This window comes from Oreochromis niloticus, linkage group LG18 (genome assembly GCF_001858045.2).
Source record: "Oreochromis niloticus isolate F11D_XX linkage group LG18, O_niloticus_UMD_NMBU, whole genome shotgun sequence".
NCBI classification, from domain to species: Eukaryota; Metazoa; Chordata; class Actinopteri; order Cichliformes; family Cichlidae; genus Oreochromis; species Oreochromis niloticus.
Genome location: NC_031982.2, coordinates 21,657,721 through 21,677,030, shown reverse-complemented (window position 1 = coordinate 21,677,030; position 19,310 = coordinate 21,657,721). Strand labels below are relative to the sequence as shown.

The 19,310-nt window shown below is 37.8% G+C and overlaps 1 protein-coding gene across 1 annotated transcript; it reads left to right on the top strand.

Moving 5' to 3' along the window:
* The first annotated feature begins 1,384 nt into the window (after positions 1-1,384).
* On the top strand, positions 1,385-18,967 carry LOC100710283 (macrophage mannose receptor 1). The gene is made up of 32 exons (XM_005476566.4): positions 1,385-1,541; positions 1,763-2,119; positions 2,296-2,466; positions 3,084-3,239; positions 3,656-3,766; positions 4,010-4,147; positions 4,244-4,420; positions 4,699-4,853; positions 6,336-6,449; positions 6,875-6,990; positions 7,126-7,274; positions 7,363-7,562; positions 8,362-8,483; positions 8,621-8,693; positions 8,790-8,946; positions 9,291-9,329; positions 9,579-9,742; positions 9,857-9,921; positions 10,626-10,726; positions 10,861-11,003; positions 11,149-11,254; positions 12,325-12,449; positions 12,615-12,662; positions 12,849-12,884; positions 14,135-14,237; positions 14,755-14,987; positions 15,204-15,369; positions 16,937-17,104; positions 17,192-17,308; positions 17,766-17,927; positions 18,167-18,190; positions 18,267-18,967. Exons 1-32 carry the CDS (start codon positions 1,478-1,480, stop codon positions 18,479-18,481), a joined length of 4,275 nt encoding a protein of 1,424 aa, XP_005476623.2. The 5' UTR covers positions 1,385-1,477; the 3' UTR covers positions 18,482-18,967.
* Positions 18,968-19,310: the final 343 nt, after the last annotated feature.

Sequence of the window (19,310 nt, the reverse complement as noted above, 5' to 3'; positions counted from 1 at the left end):
AACGGCTACCAAACAGCCATCATAATTCGTCATACAATGAGAACAGGACAAATCAACAATTGACAATGACTAATTAATATTAAAATCTGTAACATAATGTATTGTTTGGAGTTTAGTCGGTTACTGTTACTATTTTTACCATTTCTTTTTGGAGCAACTGTAACCCACATTATTTCCTTAGGGATTAATAAAGGATTCTGATTCTGATTCTGATCGTTTCAGGACACATGACCTGCCATTATCCAATGACATATCTGCTTACCTGTATCTTTGGCTCGTTTCTCCTCCTCTTCTTTTCTATTTTTTCTAAACTGCACCAGATGGCTTTGAACTTTTCTTGTCCATCTTCCTCTATATACTGGACTGTATGTAGCGGAGGTGACAATAAAGTTTACTTTGACTTCAGCAGCGAGCAGGTGCACCGAGGGCTCTCGCGCTCACTTTTCGCGTATAGAATTTCGAAAAAACATCGGTGCAAATTATAAGTCTGTATCATAATGTCTGGAGTTTTCGTGTTTGTTGGTTTGTTTTTATTTTGTTTTATTTTGCGAGTTGGTTAGTAAATGCTGCCTCCAGCCAGCCAGTGAATCCCCCGCCGCCCCGCCCTCTCCTCTCTGCGCCGTAAGCAGCAGGTGCACCTCGCAAACGGAGGGCGCTCTTACTCCCAGCAAATGGGCGGTAGAAAACCGATCGGTGCCTATGCCATCCCCAATATGCGCTGGCTGATGTCGGGGCAGCATGAGTACGAGCAATTTTTTTTTCTTTTTTTTTTTGCCGATGCCCGTGATGCCGCCCCCCACCACGATGCCGCCCCGGGCAACTGCCCGTGTCGCCCGTATCAAAAACCGCTACTGATTACCTTAATAAAACCACTCTTCAGCCATGCAGACAATTCCTCTACTCTCTTTGCAAGCCAAGGCTTACATTGTGTGTTTTCTGCTCAAGGCAACACTGATTCATCAGCTATACTCATTGTTGAGTTTTAATAATAATAAAGCTTTAATTGTATAGCACGTATCAAAACTGTTAATGGAAAGTGTATAAGAAAAACACATGTACATCCATCATATAGGTAGAGGGCAAAGACTAAACAGGATAAATGATAAAAACTGGTACATCAGTTTAACAGAACCAGTGCATCCATGGAAAGTCCACTGAGTTCTTTCAGGCATTCACAGAAGGATATCATAACTTCCTCAGTGTGGTTGTTGCAACATAATTGTAACTGTAATTCTACCACTTCCTGTTTCACGCACTGATTTGTTTATTACTCAATTTCTATCACATAGTAATATGTGTAATACTGGAATTCGGATTTGTGTAATACTGGAATTCGGCAAGGCCCTCCTTGTTCCTCTGAGACAGAACAACTAATACTCTTAGGACTGGTGGTCAACAGTCATTCACACAAGCCGAAAACTCTTTGCAAGAAATGCATGTATAAAGTTTCCTGCTACGAAATGCAAGAATACTAACAATGAGGATAACTTGTAAAGTCTTTGTGATCCTCATCCAAACATTTTATGGTTTGGCTTCAGATGGTACAGTAATCCAACTTTTAATTTTAATTTTTTGTCAGATTTTATTGATTTCCTCTGCTCTGTGTTTTTAAAACAAGCGTGTTTATCCTGCTAATTTATGTCAGCATATCATTTGGCTCTTCTTGTCAGCAAGAAGAGTCAAATGATTCAGAGTAATGAGGCACCAAAAGCAATCCCACTCTTGGAAATGAAGTGAATTTATATCAATTATTCTTCAACAGACTCACCATTTCAGCTAACTAACAGTGCCACTGGTTTTTGTTTGATAAAAACAAATAACCACTGCAATGACATTCGCTGGACAACTGGTGATCGACTACTGGTTCTGGAGAGGAACAAGTGCCTGGGTGTCCAGGGAAAAAGTGTGGGCAGTGAAGTAAACCTCTACGATTGCGATGAAGCCAGTGAGCTCCAAAAGTGGGAATGCAAGAATGAAACAGTGCTCGCTCTCAAAGGCCAGGAGCTTTACATTGAGCTCACTGCAGATAGCACAGCCATTCTCTCCAGGACAACAGGACCAAATAACCACCTCACAATTTCAGGAACATCCAGTGGTGCCTGCACAAGAACTTATAGAGGTATTGTACCATGTGAAAAAGAGATAAGAGGGTTGTATTAAATGGGTTCACAGGTTTCTACCTAGCTTCATGTCTTAAAGCTGTTTGTCATAAAATCTTTAAAAAGTACATCAAAACAGATAAATGTGTTTTACAGTCACTCTTTGTTTTGTTCGTTTGTTTATTTGACCTTTTAGAGCTTTTTACCATCGGTGGAAATGCAGCGGGAAGGCCGTGTATGTTTCCCTTTCTATACAAAACTCAGTGGTATTCAGACTGCACTAAATTTGACTCCTCGGAAAAGCGTCTTTGGTGTGCAGTTGAAACAAACTATCAAAGCGAACGCTGGGGGTACTGCCCAACTATGTGTGAGTAATGAAACCAATTTAAGTAAATAATTGAACCATTAGGTCCTACAATTATTTTTCAGAGCTCTTACAAGAATGATCCGGTTTATTATATACTTTTAGCTTAAGTTAAGTCAACTCCCATAGCTGAACAGAGGCAAAAATCAACATTAAGTTGGAGAAGTAAAGTATTACCTTAACTATTGCACCAGGGGCGTCGAACATAGATAAAGACCAGGGCCAGGATTGGCCTGGCAAAGACTCCAATCGAGCCCACTGGAAGACTCTGGAAAATATGAAGAAGTGCATAGACTTTAAACTTTAAACTGTATTTTCACAAGTTGTGCTGCTTTTCTTATATTGCCAATTTTCCTTGATAATGACTCAATCACTATTTCCATTCATACTACAACAAAGTTTTATCTTTTAAAAAGATAAAGGACAGTGTGAGCAATGAGCTACCAGAATCTTTTCTGTCATTTCATACATTTCTCATGTGGAGAACCTGAGCTATGCATTTGAATTGCATTGAAGGAAAGTTGAGTTTCACTGGTTGGGCCCACTTAGGATTAAAGTTACCCATGATCTAAAATGAGTTTGACATAACTTGTAAACATATATGCATTTTGTATATACAGCCAAGGAAGACTGGAATATGCACCCAACAACAGGAGCGTATTACCAGCTTAACATACAGTCAGCTTTGACTTGGCACCAGGCACAAGTCAGCTGCAAACAGCAGGGAGCTTCCCTTCTCAGCATCGATGATCCTCACGAGCAGGCTTATATCACAGGTAATGTGCCTCAGACACACTGAAAAAGCGATCATGTATTTATGTGCATACTTTAACTCCTGCAAAGTATGTGTATCCAAACATTGTATTTTATTGTATTTTATATAGTATGTTATTCTTTTTATCTTATTCTATTCCATTGTTTTTCTTGACTGTTGCTGCTTGTAACTTTGCACTGTCCACTTTCTGCCGTGACTCAACAAATTTTGCACAGGTGTGACTAATCAGAGTTTATCCTATCTTTTCTTATCTCTTATCTTTGTGTTATGGATTACATGATTTTTTCCCCATCATTAAAAAAAAAAGAACAATAACACTATTTTTGATTACTGTTAGAGGTTACAATTAGAGATTTATTTAACACAAAGGAAAAGACAATTTTTCTTTTTCATTTCTGTACTCAATGGCTCCAACAGCACTGCTATGGAAAGGGGGAAACACACTTTGGATTGGACTGATCCTAGATCCAGAACATGGCTGGAAATGGATAAATGGCAGGCCTTACCGTTACATGAAATGGGACTCAGGTGATATAATATATTCTAACAGATTACTGGCAAAACAGTTGTTTAAGTTAGCATAAAGACATGAAAGAGGCAGAACAGCCTGACTCTCTATGACGGCAACAATAAAACATACTAATAGAAAATATAAAATTTGTTTAACTGAAAAAACTGAAATGCATCTGCAAAAAGAAAGATAGAAATTGGAGCCCTGATATAAGACTGTTGTAAAGTTAACATGTAAAGTATATCTATCATCATGTTTAGGACATCCACTTCCTAATCCGGGATACAACTGTGCAGTTGTTGATCCTAGTGTACGGTACCTTTGGCAAAGTTTACCTTGTAGCAATAAACTGGGCTACATCTGCTACAGTAAAGGGGCTGAAGAAGCTCCTACACAAGGTAAATAAAAATATCTTTTTTTTTTTCTTCAGATTTTGGTTACAGTATAACTGAAGTATTCCTCAACACTTACTTTACTTTGTTATTTATGATCAGCTGGGACAGGTTTTTGTTCAAACCCCTGGATACACTACAATGGCCACTGCTTCCACAGGAATCGGGCTCAGAAAACATGGTCTGAGGCTCAGGTAGCTTGCCACCAGGATGGAGGAGACTTAGTGAGCATCCACAGTGTGGAGGACCAAAGCTTCATCATCTCTCAGCTTGGATATAGTATGTATGGATATTTATTTTAAAAAGGATCATTGTTAAGGAACAAATAATTAAAACAAAAAATCCCTGTAAATCCTCAGGTGCTGGTCTCTATTCCTTATGTTAATGAATCAATACTTTGACATCAGGAAAATATAAAGACCGTTGAGGCTAAAGATTTACAACCATGAATAAAAACAAGCAAACTGTATGGAACATGTTTTCTAACATGCATGTAATCCATGTGTACATTTGGAAAAATACAAAAATTTCCTTTTGTTTTTAACCAATGTCTGCAGCATCCACTGATCAGCTTTGGATTGGAATGAATGACAGGAAAACAGAGGGGTTATTTGACTGGTCTGACCACTCGACTGTCACCTTCACCAGCTGGGAGTTTGGGAAACCAGCTGTGTCTTCTGAAATAAAAGACTGTGTTCTCATGCACGGAGAGGTAAGCAGCATCATTGAGTGCATATGGTGCACATATTACTTCAATCTACACTCACTGGCCACTTTATTAGGCAGTTTGGCAGCAACTCAGTGCATTGATAGGGAGCCGTTGAAGTTTAAACAGAGCATCAGAATGAAAAACAAAAATGATGATGACTGCTTTCAGCTTTGACTACTTTGAGAAGACAACAGTAACTCAAATATTCAATAACCAATATAATACAACGTGAGGCTGTAGAGCATTTCTGAACACTATGGATGGAAATAGATAATGATTTTGTGATTCAGATTCCATTATCAATATTACTCATTGATTTGATTACTTATCGATTCTCTTATCAGTTCTTTTCGGGTTCTCATTGGCTCTGCTTTGAGAGTCACCACCGTCGCTGAGCAGCATATCAAAAACGTTATAGTCATGCAAATTAATTGCACACTGTGTGGTCAAATGTGTGTGCATGTTGGAGTTATTTCCCTTCTTTGTTCTGATCAGTGTAATCATCTTGTCATTGCTTTTGTTACCTGTTGAAGTTCAGAGTCTGCCTGCCGGTGTTGTGCCAAAAAGTGATTGCCCGCCAAAAAGTGATTTCCAATGTTTCCGTGTGTTTTTTATGTGTAATATCTTTACGTGTGTTCCTAAATATACTTTGGTGAACAGGTATTACAAAGGGGTTATATATAAAATTTAAAAATTACCTGTTTCTCAAGTATCTTTATAACTGTGTTATTGTACTTGCAATATAGTCAATCTGGTCCCTTTTGTCCACTTAAAATATGTTTACAGAACTATTATTGCATTTGTTGCAATTTCAGCTGTCCTCTTGGCCAGATTACTCTTAAAAGAGACATTTTTAAAGTCAACAAGAATGTTTTTAACTGCATAAATAAAGCATACATAAAAGTCACTGCCAAAAACTGATTGCGGCTTCTACCTTGTTATAGGAATGTTGTTTGCTGCTCAAGATGACTTGATATCATTCATGAGTGATACATTTGACATATGTTTCACATATTATAGACCAACAAGTTATTTATAGCAGTTTAAATACAAGCAATCAGTTTTTGGCAAATACCGGAAATCAGTTTTTGGCAGACGATCACTTTTTGGCACAACACCGGATTGGGGTCAAAATTCACTCAGCCTTATCGTCACTCTGGGTTTTCGGCTAGCTTAGTGTTAGCATGCTTTCTGCGCAGGTGTTTGCTAAGAGCCATGAGCTGTGTCAGTAGCATAATACATTTGTTTCTGTCCTGGATGCAGTTTGCACTTTATCATCGCGCTCTCTTTTGTGCAATAAAAGTAAAAGTCCATATGCACACTGTAGACTGCACCACTGTCTTCGTCCTCCAACATACTATACTGAACACACAATGCACAGCATATACAATAAATATTTACATTAACATATGACATTAAATTTGTAAAGATTAAAACAATACCAATACCAGTACTTCCAGATCTACTTATGGTACTTTGTTGCAGAATGGAAACTGGGCAGATCGTGGATGCGAGGAGCAACATGGCTTTATTTGTAAGAAGATGAGTGCCTTAAGACCATCTGGAGAGGAAGTGGAGCAGAACACAGGCTGCAAAAATGTGGGTACAATTATGAATTTGTTTAAAAAATAAACCACAAGAATGGTGAAGTGATTAGGTTGGGGTTGAGGTTGCATGAAATAATGATTATTTCATTAAATTAATACTGTTTTCTGCTAAATTTAAAGCTAAAGAATCATTTCGTACAATGAGACAATTAGGTGAAAGTTAGTGGACTGGGTTGCTTGAGTGTGTTGACAGTCATTTTTAACATGACCAATGTTTGACAAATACTGTTGAACCTGTTCACTCATTTCAAGCTCCATATTATTACTCATGGGAGCCCCACACAGCTGCTGGGTCATAATAAGAACTGACCAGAACTGAGCTTTAAAAAAAAAAAAAAAATCCCCTTTTCTTTGTCATTGTTAAAAATCTGAATCATTTACAGTGTTTCTTCATGATCTTCTTTTCCATCAAACCAGGGGTGGAGGAGACACGGCTCATACTGCTACTTTATAGGAATACAGACTAAAACATTTGATGAAGCTAAAGATGACTGTAAAGGTTCCCTTTCTTACTTAGCTGATGTTTCAAATGGGTAAGATTTGTTTTGCATGTCTTTATTCCATATGTTTTGAGCGCACAAAACAAAATGTGAACGAAAAACAAACATAAATAATCACATCAGCTTTTGAAGCTTTTTAAATGGCTGAACTCTTGAAATTATTTTCAGGGTGGATAATGCATTTCTTGTAAGCTTGGTGGGGATGCGACCAGAGAAATACTTCTGGCTGGGGCTTTCAAACCAGAAAAATACTGAAGAATTTGTATGGACCAACACAGACTCAGTGAGATTCACACACTGGAATGCTGAAATGCCAGGTATGGTGACACATTTAACTCCATCAGTAAGACATTGCAGAACGTAGCCTCACAACCAAATTTCTTATTATTTCCCTGACAATGAAAGGGAACAGACAGGGTTGTGTTGCGATGAAAACTGGGATTTTTGCTGGCCTCTGGGATGTGGTGCCCTGCACAAATAAGGAGAAATACATCTGTAAGCACCTGGCCGAGGGGGCAGTTTTAACCCCTCCACCACCCACTCTTTTCCCTCCTGAGTGTGCATCTGGCTGGACTCGCCTGGGGTTTAGTAACCGGTGTTTTAAGGTACAATCTCAAGGAAAAACTTAATTTGATCAGGTTTTCCTAACTCATACTAAAGACAAAATCATATATATAAAGGGTCATCAAAAAGTTCCCAGTATAGATCAATAAAAGTGATTTAAATGTGCTAAATCTCCCTTATAAAACAGCTTCTATTTTCACATCACTTCATTGCAGTCCTGTGATCTTCCTTTGTGCTTAATTTTACATTTCGGGAAGTGGACAATGTTTCAGCGAGGCAATAATGCTGAATGTTCCAAGTTGGCAAGCAAAGATTATGCTGGTACGGCCAAAGTGCCACTGTGTTTTTCAGTGCTCGCTATAGTAGTGCATGCTAGCATGCTAGCATACACCATGTTTCAGGCTAAAGTTCAGGCAATTCTGGTCTCGCTCTTCACACGGCAGTCTGCCTTTGTGGTTGGAAACTGTTCAGCTAAAACCTCCAGAAAACTGCTCAGTCATAGCAGCAGAACCAGCTCCCGTCAGCTGTGTTGGTCCTTTTGTAAGACTTTTGGACCAATTTAAAACAGAAGTTGTTTTTTGCTGTTTGTGCAAGTTTAAGGTCTATGTTGAAACTGCAGAGTGCACAGTGTGTATGATCAGAACAGGGCTTACAGAAAACAATTTAAAAACAGCAGCCTGACAAAAATTTTATTGGATAATCTTTTTGATGTTTAAGTCCAGTAACCTTTTGATCACCCCACGTGAATACAACATCTTAGCCTTTGTACAGTGTATCAAAGTTCTGTGACCGTGACATTACCAAATCACACTGAACTTCTTTATGTCGGTTGGTGTTAAGTTGTTTGATAGGTATTCTAGACAAAAGAGGACCTGGTATGAAGCCAAAGATTACTGCAGGGCTATCGGAGGAGACTTGCTCAGCATCCACAGTTCTGCTGAACTTCAATCCGTACAACTTCGGTACAGTATAAAAAAAATAGAACTAGCTGTTACAAATAATAATTGCTAGCAAGTTCTTCCACAGATAACTAATGAGTTGGGAAATATCTCACAATTATTTTTTAAGTTTATATCATTAATGTAAATTTCTATTACAGATTTAAAGCAGTCTGGATTGGACTTAGTGCCCCAGATCCTGACACAGGTTATGTATGGAGCGACGGAACTCCAGTAAGTTGTTCATTTTTATGCATTATTCAGGAGATGCAATTAAATAAACAATGGCTTTGAGTCACTGTATTTTTCGTTGTTTCCTTCTTTTTAAAGCTAAATTTCCAACAATGGAAGATTGGAGAGCCAAACAATAAAAATAATGTTGAGTCTTGTGTGGAAATGAAACCAGAGCGCACATTCAGAAGACATACACTGTGGAGCGACATACACTGTGAGAAATACAGCGACTGGCTGTGCCAGATCCGTGCAGGTGAAATTGCTAACTAAACACATTTCTCTCTCTAAGATGCATTTGTTGAAGGTGAACTCAGTGAGAGCAACTTTCCCACAATGTCTTCCTAAGATTTATTGTCCTCAGATTTTGGAGTAAACATCAAACTATTGATAAAATCTTTATTTGGGAGCTGATTTTGTGTACAGATTGGTTTGTTCCTATATGCACGATTTCTTGGTTTAGTACCCATGTTCTTGAAGACTAGGATGTACATAGGCTTTGATTTAGTCATATTTCTTAACACATTCTCTGCTTAGAGCTGCAGAACCTCGAATTCTCTGTCCAGTGTACTGTATTTAAATTATTTTATAACAATACAGGAGTGACCCCAAATCCACCTCCAGACCCCGTCACTCCAAGTAAGTCTGGCATTTTTTTCATCAAACTTGAAGAAAATCACCTTTATCTCCATTTTTTTTGTTCTTCTAAGCCCAATAAAGCTTACAACTGTGGGTTAACTTTTTAAAACCTATAGCTGATCTGTTGTTTAGTTCACTAAATTTTCAACTACACAACCACTATGTCTTCCTAAAAAAACAGAAAATCAAAAAAAACAACAACAGTTATAGTGAATTTAATCCATATTGCATGTTTTGATTTATTTCCAGGCTATAATAAAACATCAGATGGGTGGTTTGAATGGAACAGGAATCATTATTATATTAACAGAAATCAGATGGGCATGGAAGATGCTCGTCGGTACTGCCAGCAGAGGCATAGTGACTTGGTAACTATCAGCAGTGAAGCTGAAAGGGTCTTTCTATGGAAGCTGGTGAGCAGCAACATACTGTACTACACTACTAGCATCCATTTCCACAGAATTTAAGTTCAGGTCATGCTACAAGTTGAAGATTTCTGACTCAGGTTCCTTTCTACTTGTGACTAGATACAAGACACAGGTTATCGTCCTTACTGGATTGGCCTCATTGTAGATCTTGATGGAACATTTGCGTGAGTATAAAATAAATAATGTTTCTAAGTAAATTCCAAAAAGTTGATTCTGTTCATCTGTAGGGAGCCTTTTCAGTGGGAGAAATGCTTCGTCACTCATCCAAGTGACTTCTTCAGTCTCCCCAACCTTATAAACAGTACATTTGCATAAGACTGAAACTAGCACCACTTAATGAACAATGGGCTGGGAGGTCAGTTCCTTGAACATTAATATGCAAATTCTCATTCTGAGTAAATTACATAAAAATGTAAGACGAGAAAGAAACTTAACAAAAATAGTTGACATATAGCCGATATTACCTGTTGAACACTGTGTGACGTTATTTGAAAGAAACTAGGTCAGTTTATGTGAATAACTTAACATGGGCCACTTTGTCAGGTACACCTTGCTTGTACCAGTTTGGACCCCCTTTTACTGCCAGAAGTGCCTTAATTCTTAATGGCATAGATTCAACGAGGTGCTGGAAACTAGGGGTGGGTTCGATAATCGATTTTTCAATTAAAATCGATTTTAGCTTGAATAAAGCAATATCGATTCATTACATCCTGAATCGATTTTTAAATATAAATGTGTTTTGCCAGAAACAGCAGAATCTCAGGTTAAAGCTCACAAAACTATGAATTGTTCCTAACACACACAATGAGTTTAAAAGGTAGAAAAAGAAATGCACATTTGTGTCTTTGAAAATCTGTGTTTCAAAAAGCTGGATGGATGATTCTCCAGTCATCTTTCAAGCATGGAGTGAAAATCAGCCCGACTTCCAGAACAATGACGAGAACTGCGTGGCTATTACTCCCTCTACGGGTGAGTAAGCTGATACATTTTCACTAGCTTTCATCCAAATATTAACATGAGTATAAAACACTAATGAAGTCCATTATCTGCATATTTATTCTTTCAATTACAAAAAATATTTTATATTTGGAATCGGCTCACAGGGTTCTGGCATGATTATAACTGTGGATTTCAGCTTTCCTTCATTTGTAAACGCAATAGCTCAGTGCCCGAGCACATTTCAGTGGTACCAACTGCTCTTCCAAAGGGTGGCTGCCCACAGGACTGGAAAAAATTTCATTCAAAGGTCAGAGTCACACCTTAATATTGTCTCCTAAAGAAATGTGATGTAACTCAACAGTGTGTTATAACACTGCATTTTAAAAATTTATGGTTTTGCATAAGAATGAGCAAATCTGAAGTATCACAAGCTGTTCATTTTTCAACTACAGTGTTACAGCATCATTAGCAGGGAGTTAGAGACGTGGGAAGGAGCAAGAACCCAATGCAAAAACAAAGGAGGAAATCTGGCCTCAATTCTCTCAAAGCATGTGCAAGGTTTGTCCTTTTTATATTATACATTCTCTTTTATAACAAAGACGTTAAAAGGTCTGAACCCATTCATTATTTGGGTTTTTATGCTCAGTTATACTAATAGAAAGATCTGTTTTATGTTACCAGGAAAAATATGTGGTGGACACATGAAAGTGTGTCCATAAAGTGTGGCATCTTTTCCTCTGATCCCCTCAGTTTTTTGGTTGTTTTTCTTTATCGCATACATTGACCTATTTTCCCTGCAGACATGCTGATGGGTTTCCCAATCATGCTTCAATAAGAAACATAGTTATGCTTTTGTGTGATGTAAACTGTCTAGATGTGTGTATGACAAGAGACTATTTTATTGCATAAAATAGCGCTGATCACATCAGCTTATTGCGCTGCTGGGTACACTTGGCCAGACAAGGAAAAATAATTTACTGACTCCAGTTTGTTGGTCTGGTGAGCCACCTGTCACCTGACTCACAGAGACTTTCCTCCACCCTGTCCTCATTCATAAAGTGCTTTATAAACCTGAACATTACGGCTAAGAGGTGGATTTTCCTGTTTCAGTGCAGCTAGCCAAACAGCATACAGCCTTTTACTGCTAACGAAATAGAGAGTAAAAGTGGACAGTATATCCTTTGTTTCTTAACATAAAACTCCTTGTTGCAGCCAGGGACAGCACAAAAGTGATCCCCTTAAACTGATTTTTAGCTTTATTTTCTCTTGAATTACTGGTTCTGTTACTAGTTAGCTAACATAAACTAATTTAAGTCTATTGACCACAACCAACCAACCAAACCAGTGATGTAACGTTCCGTACTGTCAGAAGATGGTAGTAAACGTGTTTTTAAAGTTTAACTTTAAGCACTTATTTCTTAAATCCAGCTACACAGGCAGTGTTACATCTATGTCAGTTTTTGAGAGCAGGGCTCCATGATGTAAAACTATAAATGTAAATGATGACACAGTGCTAAACAATGCCCTGTCGTACCATTTTCTTAATTTAAACTGCTAACATGAAATTCAAAATAAGCATATATTTGTGACAAACACAAAACAATGTCTGTTGTTTATATTATTTCTAGTGTTTTTGACTTCTAAAATGTTGGACGCGCCTACTACAGACCTCTGGATCGGTTTACATTATTTGCTTGGTTATTCATTTTACTGGACCGATGGACAACCAGTGCGGTACACCAACTGGCATTCTGTGAGTGGTCATGGGTGTACTTGAAGTTTAACCTTGTCAGTTTTGTTATTCCTCTTACTTTACAACAACAAAAAATTATTAGCATTATAGTCATTTGTATACATCTGAATTGTATACACTGTATTTTTGTGCATTGTTAAACATGTTTAACGTACCATTCTTCAGCTGCAGATGACTGGGCACTGGATGCATTTTACGGATGATGAGGATGAGGTACTTGATTATTTAACTGGAAGGTGCAATAACACTTAATTTGTTACAACTCACAGAAAGGTCGGGTGTAGCTAATGATTCTAGCACATGATACATTGTGCTTTTTATTTAATTGTCATTATATGTAATATACTTTCTCCTTATATTCAAATATCGCTCTAGTTCATATCCTAATTTTCATTGCAGAGAGATCATCGCGGTTATTTCTCAAGAGATGCCAGGGTAACTACTCTCCTTATGCCACATTAAAAAAAACAAAACAGTTAATATTATATACCCTTACATACTATTTGTATTCTATATCTTGATCCAGACCAAGAATTCCATCATAGTATTGATACAATAATAATTTTGAACAAAGCTCAATTTAGCACAATAAATAGTGTATTTGGAATGGATGAGCAATCCATCACATAACAGCAGGGTGCAAGTGGGACTTCCAGATACAGACAGGCAAACTGGTGATAGCTAACCAACCAGCCATAGTATTGTGGACAAGCAGTGGAAGACACCCGTAGTGAAGGCAACAGTGGTCCTAGTGGTAACAAGGGCACCCAGGGCAGTGACCCGCGTCAGATCCCAGGAACAACATACGAGATCTCAGGTTAGAACAACGCAGTCGTAGGAACAGCAAAGATACTGTGCAGCCTAATCCTTTATAGACCAGAAGGTCCCTTTCTCTCATGTTTAACCTGAGTAGCGAAAGACCGTGGGGGGTTTGAAAACGATGTGCCGGGAGTTCGCTGTTCTCACCCCGGCTAGCTATCGAGCTGGTGGGTAACAGACGTCTCCGAAAATGTCGTAGCACTTTTGCAAATATGTGATGTATTGATAAACCAAGCAGATATTTGAAGTTTACACAGCTACATTCAAGCCTGAAATATGTTAAAAATTTATTTTGTGACCCAGAAAGAGTAAAAAGAGTAATATTAAAACTAAGTAGCTGCCGCCATTGTTGGAAACTGGAATTGGCTGGGCTGCGCTATGAATTCTGGGATATGGTAGGCCACGAAGGATACATCCAACCCATCCTTCAAATCAAATTTGGACAGCCTTTGTCACATCGCTGTGATGTAATCGGCCTAAAAATGCGGCCTCAGGAGGTTGCAGCCTATGAATTTTGACACCCCCATTGACCTGGAACAGTGCTACGAATTCCTGTACAACATTCAAAACATAATAAATAACCCCACCCCCCAAAAAGAAAAAAAAATTAAAGTACTATTATTTTCGTTTAGTCATCAAATGTCATAATAAAATAATGACATTTAGGACATTTCTTCTGTCAAATGTCAAACCACATCAAATTTGACCTGAAAAGTATGTAAGGGTTAATAATGAATTAAAGAAATTGTTCACAGTAGTATATTGGCAATAAACACAAACCATAAATATGGAAAGTAAGGCCAGCAAAACAGATCCAGATATAACCTTAGTTTCTTTATTTCTATTCTTTCTGTCTGTCTCACCAGAAAGGGTGTGCTGTGATGACAACTGATCGAACCACTGGTATTGGAAAATGGGACCAAAGGTCCTGCAGTGACAAAAATGGATATATCTGTCTTCGTAATCTTGGTGAGCCAAGATTTTCAAATGCTTGTTATATATATTTATTTATTTGTATTTTTATAATGTAGTGTATCAGAAAAATGCTGTAGCTCTATGTAAGTAGCTCCTCCTGTTCCAACATATCCCTAAGGTGCTCTTTTGGGTTGAAATCTGGTGACTATGGAGGCCAACTGAGTACAATCAGCTAATTTCACATGTTCAAGAATGTATTGTACTGCTGCCATGAGAGTGTATATAGCATTAGAACACAGAAATTAGTATATTGTTTGGAAAAAAATGTCTAAAAATGTTTGACTAACTATCAGTGCATTTTGTGTCATGGTCCTGGGTCTTCAAATCAGCGTTTTGAGTTTTTATTTTGAATTTAAGAGATGATTTAAGTTCATGCTCTGTATTATTTGTCTTGAATGTAGTATTTCCTAGTGCTCCTAGCAGAACAATATTCTAGCTTTCAAACATAGATGAAGCAAATTAAAATTTAATTAAGTTTTTTAATTATTTTACTTATTTTTACTATACACAGATCCATCTCTCCCAGACTCCCCTGAACCAACAGCTAACAATGGTTATGTGAAAATATTTAATGATTCAATCAAAGTTGTTACTCAGAAAATGAACTGGGATTCAGCCAAAAAGTACTGTGAGCTTGATGGCGCTAACCTGGCTAGCCTGCGAAATGAGTGGTCACAGGTCTATGTCGAGCTGATGGCTTTGGAAATGAAAGGTCCTTTGTGGATTGGACTGAACAAAAAGCAGGTACAGCACACAAATGGTTTCACCTAATCTACTTGTAACTTTACTAATGTAAATGTTTGCGTAAAACCATGGGTATGGTAATTATTTAGTTTTGCTAATGTACCTGATGTTAATAAATCCCCTGTAGGGAAATTACACTCTGCATTTAACCCATTCACCCAGTGAATCAGTGAAGCATGAAGCATGTTACATATCATCTTCATCTTTTTCCTTCAGACTGGATATTTCAGATTTATTGAAGGCTGGGAAATGACCTTTTCCAACTGGGATCGACTTGAACCAGAAATGTATCAATCTTGTGTGTATGTGAATAATGAAAATGGAAAATGGAAGACTGCTGATTGCGCTCACAACATGGCCAGTGTTTGTATGAAGTCTACAGGTAGGGCTCATGTAAAATCTGATAAAGTGATCCTACATTTCTGGTTTAGCATTATGAACTATGTTTTTTTATTTCCTCATTTTAGATCTGACATAGTTTGTTTATTGTATATTAGAGCTGGGCGATATAAGATTTTTTCATATCACGATATGTTTTTTTCATTTCAGGCGATAACGATATATATCACGATATAAGTCAAGTAACTATATTTGTAAGATTTAAATGTGCCGTTGCTCACAAGTAAAATGTGAAATAATCTGCAGCTTGTTTTAATTAAAATATTTATTTCCCATAATAAGTTCAACAGGGTAGATGCACTTAAGGAACATGAGACTTCAGTTTCAGATAAATAAAGGCAAATATTGCAAACTACACAAAAGGCAGCCGCTAAAGCGTTTAAGTTTCAAAATAGAACAAACAAAACAGACTACTAAATTGTCAATTCCACTTAGAAACAAAATATTAATTCTAAAAATAAATCTTAGGTCGTTTTACAGAAGAACAGACAAAATTGACTAACTTTTGTCAATATCAAATAAACTGAGAACTAAAAGGAAATTCTCAATCTCTCCTTGTTGTATAGCTTAGCTTTTCAAACAGTTTTAACAGTTACTTTAGTCTGACAAAAGCCGAATGACGAATTAGCGCTTTCAGTCAGAGATTGAGCATGCACCGCTTTATTGTATTTCCAGACTTGCTTTCGGCACAATTTACAGTGCGCGCTACTCTATTTTTTGTCAGACTTGAAATAGCCGAAATACCTTCACACTACGGAACTTCTCTGGCCCTTCCGTTCGACAAGCTCTGCGGCATTGGAACCATCATCTGTTTTTTCTTCGGTAACCTTCGCTCACGCTCTCGGTTGATTTTTCTCTAGTCGGCAAACTCATTTCCTTCATTACCCGGGCGGCCCAGCTGCAAAAACAAATAAATGGTAAATGGCCTGTATTTATATAGCGCCTTTATGGTCCCTAAGGACCCCAAAGCGCTTTACATACCCAGTCATTCACCCATTCACGCACACATTCACACACTGGTGATGGCAAGCTACGTTGTAGCCACAGCCACCCTGGGGCGCACTGACAGAGGCGAGGCTGCCGGACACTGGCGCCACCGGGCCCTCTGACCACCACCGGTAGGCAACGGGTGAAGTGTCTTGCCCAAGGACACAACGACCGAGACTGTCCGAGCCGGGGCTCGAACCGGTAACCTTCCGATTACAAGGCGAACTCCAAACTCTTGAGCCACGATCGCCCACACACAAATACACATGTGCGCCTTGGCGCTTGTGCTGTACGTAACAAGTCACGTGACGTGACGCTGCGGCTGTGATTGGTTCGGCTCTGCGCTACTTAATTTGGATTGGCTGTTCTTTTTTTTTTTTTTAAGAGGACAAGAGAGATGAGGCCTATCGCAATAGTTTAATTTTTCTATCGAGAAAAAGTTATTTCACAATACATATCGTTATCGTTTTATCGCCCAGCTCTATTGTATATCAGTACCAATTAAAGATACGTGAATGCTCATTGGATTTAAACTATATATCTGGTTACTTTTGAATTCACAGATGTGCCACCAACAGAGTCAACAGAATCAGTCAGTTTTCCAGGAAATTGCCCTGAAGACCCAGCATCAAGAGCTGGTTATACCTGGGTACCCTTCAAGGGTTATTGTTACCTCTTTGTCAAAGGAAGTTATGACTGGGGAGATGCATCTGCACAATGTATAAGATATGGTAAGGATATGGGAATGGTATAATGCAAATTCCCAGTCCATCAGCTGTGTTTGGATTTAAGGGTTTGTTTATCTTTTGTTGGTCAAGGTGGAACTCTAACCAGCATTGAAAATCCTGCTGAGCAAAGATTCATTTTTAACAACGTGCTAGTATTTAAAGACAGCCAACGCTTTTTCTGGATTGGCATGTATCAGACTCACAAAGGTACAGTCACGTTTTCCACTCTTTCATGGAAAAATATTAATGTATACTTGAAGATAAATAAAAACAGAACACATAAACTGAAAAAGCTCTGCAATTGTAACCGTGACATAAAATAGCTGGTTAGTCTGTCTGGTCTGTGTATTTCTTATCTCATTCTTATTGCCTGTTTATGCCCTGTCCTTATCTTCAACGTCATGCTGCTCTGTCGTATCTTAATTGCCCCTTGTGTTTTCAGTCACTTCTACTGCTCTGAAGTGGCTAATTAATGTAACTTTTCAAGTTATTCCCCTTCATACATATTTCCTATTGCAAAGAGTAAAAATAAAGTACTGATTTAAAATTATAAGTTTTCTTGCTAATGAACTAGAGCATGCTCTCAGTCATTTCTGACCTTAAAATTCTCACTCGGCATTTGTGAGTTTTCGGATTTCTGAAGAGAAATTCTATTTGTTTCTAGGCTTGTGGAAATGGTTGGATAAAACAGCCATTGACTACGTTAGCTGGGGTCCAAATGAGCCTGACGGCATGGGAACCTATGGAGCAATTGCATCTTTAGATGGGAATTGGACAACAAGCAGGATGTATAATACCAGGGGATTTATTTGTAAAGCACCTAAAGGTAAGTCCAGAAATTTAAAAAAATGGTTTTGTAATAGCAGAAATGTGCAATACATACACTTAACAACACGTTTCCACGTTAACTCGCTAACGGAGATTTGCCGCGTTAATGCAGTTATGGCATTAACGTCATTTTAACGAGATTAATGCTGCCAGCACTAGTTTCAATTGATTTACCATTACAGTACCAGTCCCTGCAGTGACACAAAAAGTTTACCTTTTTTTAAATCTTCTTTTTAGTATTACAAGCACCAACAACAATTGGTAAGTTGTGTCTTTTTTTACATTTGTCTTACGTTTATAATTTAGTTGGACTAATCTATGTGCTCAATCTATACAGCAAGTTCTTCTATAGAGGATCCTAAAGCCAATGGCCACATGGTTTTGGAGGTTATGCTGGGCATTACTGTGACTGCCATTGGGATAATCATCGTCATCTTCCTGTTGAAAAAGTCTGGTATCTGCCAGTCCATCTCTGAAAACTTAACTACCTTTGATAACCCGATGTTCTTTAACAATGAACAGGTCCAGGCTGGTGTGGTGGGTGAAAATTAATTGGTATCAAATGCATGTGATGAGAACTCACAACTAACTGTTTAATGTGTATACCTGCATAATCTAATAGAGCTCTGATTTAGAAAATGTAGTTTTATTTAGTCAATTAGCAGTAAGTGGCATATTTTCAGATAATCTTATTTGATATTTAATTGTGTGTTTTTTTTAATAATAAAAACTGTCAATTAAAAGATAACTGGGCAGTAATTTTAATCCATACATTTTTTTTATTATTTATTTTTTACAAATATAAATGTTAGATTAGCTCTACATGGATAGGTGTAGATTGATTTTTGTGTGATAACCAAAGTTGGGATGTGCAGTTGATTGTAAATAATGCAAACACTGTAACATACGTGTCCTACTGATCCATTTTGTCTTTGAAATCTTGATCACATCTATGACAGACCTCTATCACAGGAAATGAAACAATTTGATTAAAGTTATTTACAAGAATAAAATATCTGCTTCACTTTAGCCAAAAGATTCGTCGGATTTATTCTATTACTTCCTTTGCTTAGTTTACAATAAGAAAGAAACTGTGCAAAATAGCATCCATGTGAAAACCGCTGCTGACCAAAAGGAATACAAAAGTTTGTCTCTTATTTGCCTGAAAAACATTTTGATTATGTGGACTGACAGACATAAGCTGAGATTTTTGGAAGGTTTGACTTCGATTATATCTCTGTAAAACTAAGACAGTATTTCATAAAAAGCACACCATAGGAAATGTCAAACATGGTGCTGGCAGTGGGAGGTCTAGAGCTGCTTTGATTTTGCTGTAATTGATGGAACCATGAATTCTGCTCTCGACCAAAAAATCTTGATT

Bases quoted from the DNA above. Each gene is read 5' to 3' on its own strand.
- LOC100710283 (XM_005476566.4), top strand. From the start codon at position 1,478: ATGAGGATAACTTGTAAAGTCTTTGTGATCCTCATCCAAACATTTTAT. The intron at 8,694-8,789 runs GTAAGTTGTTCA...TTCTTTTTAAAG, and splicing joins TATGGAGCGACGGAACTCCA to CTAAATTTCCAACAATGGAA. The intron at 17,105-17,191 runs GTAAGGATATGG...TTGTTGGTCAAG, and splicing joins TGCACAATGTATAAGATATG to GTGGAACTCTAACCAGCATT.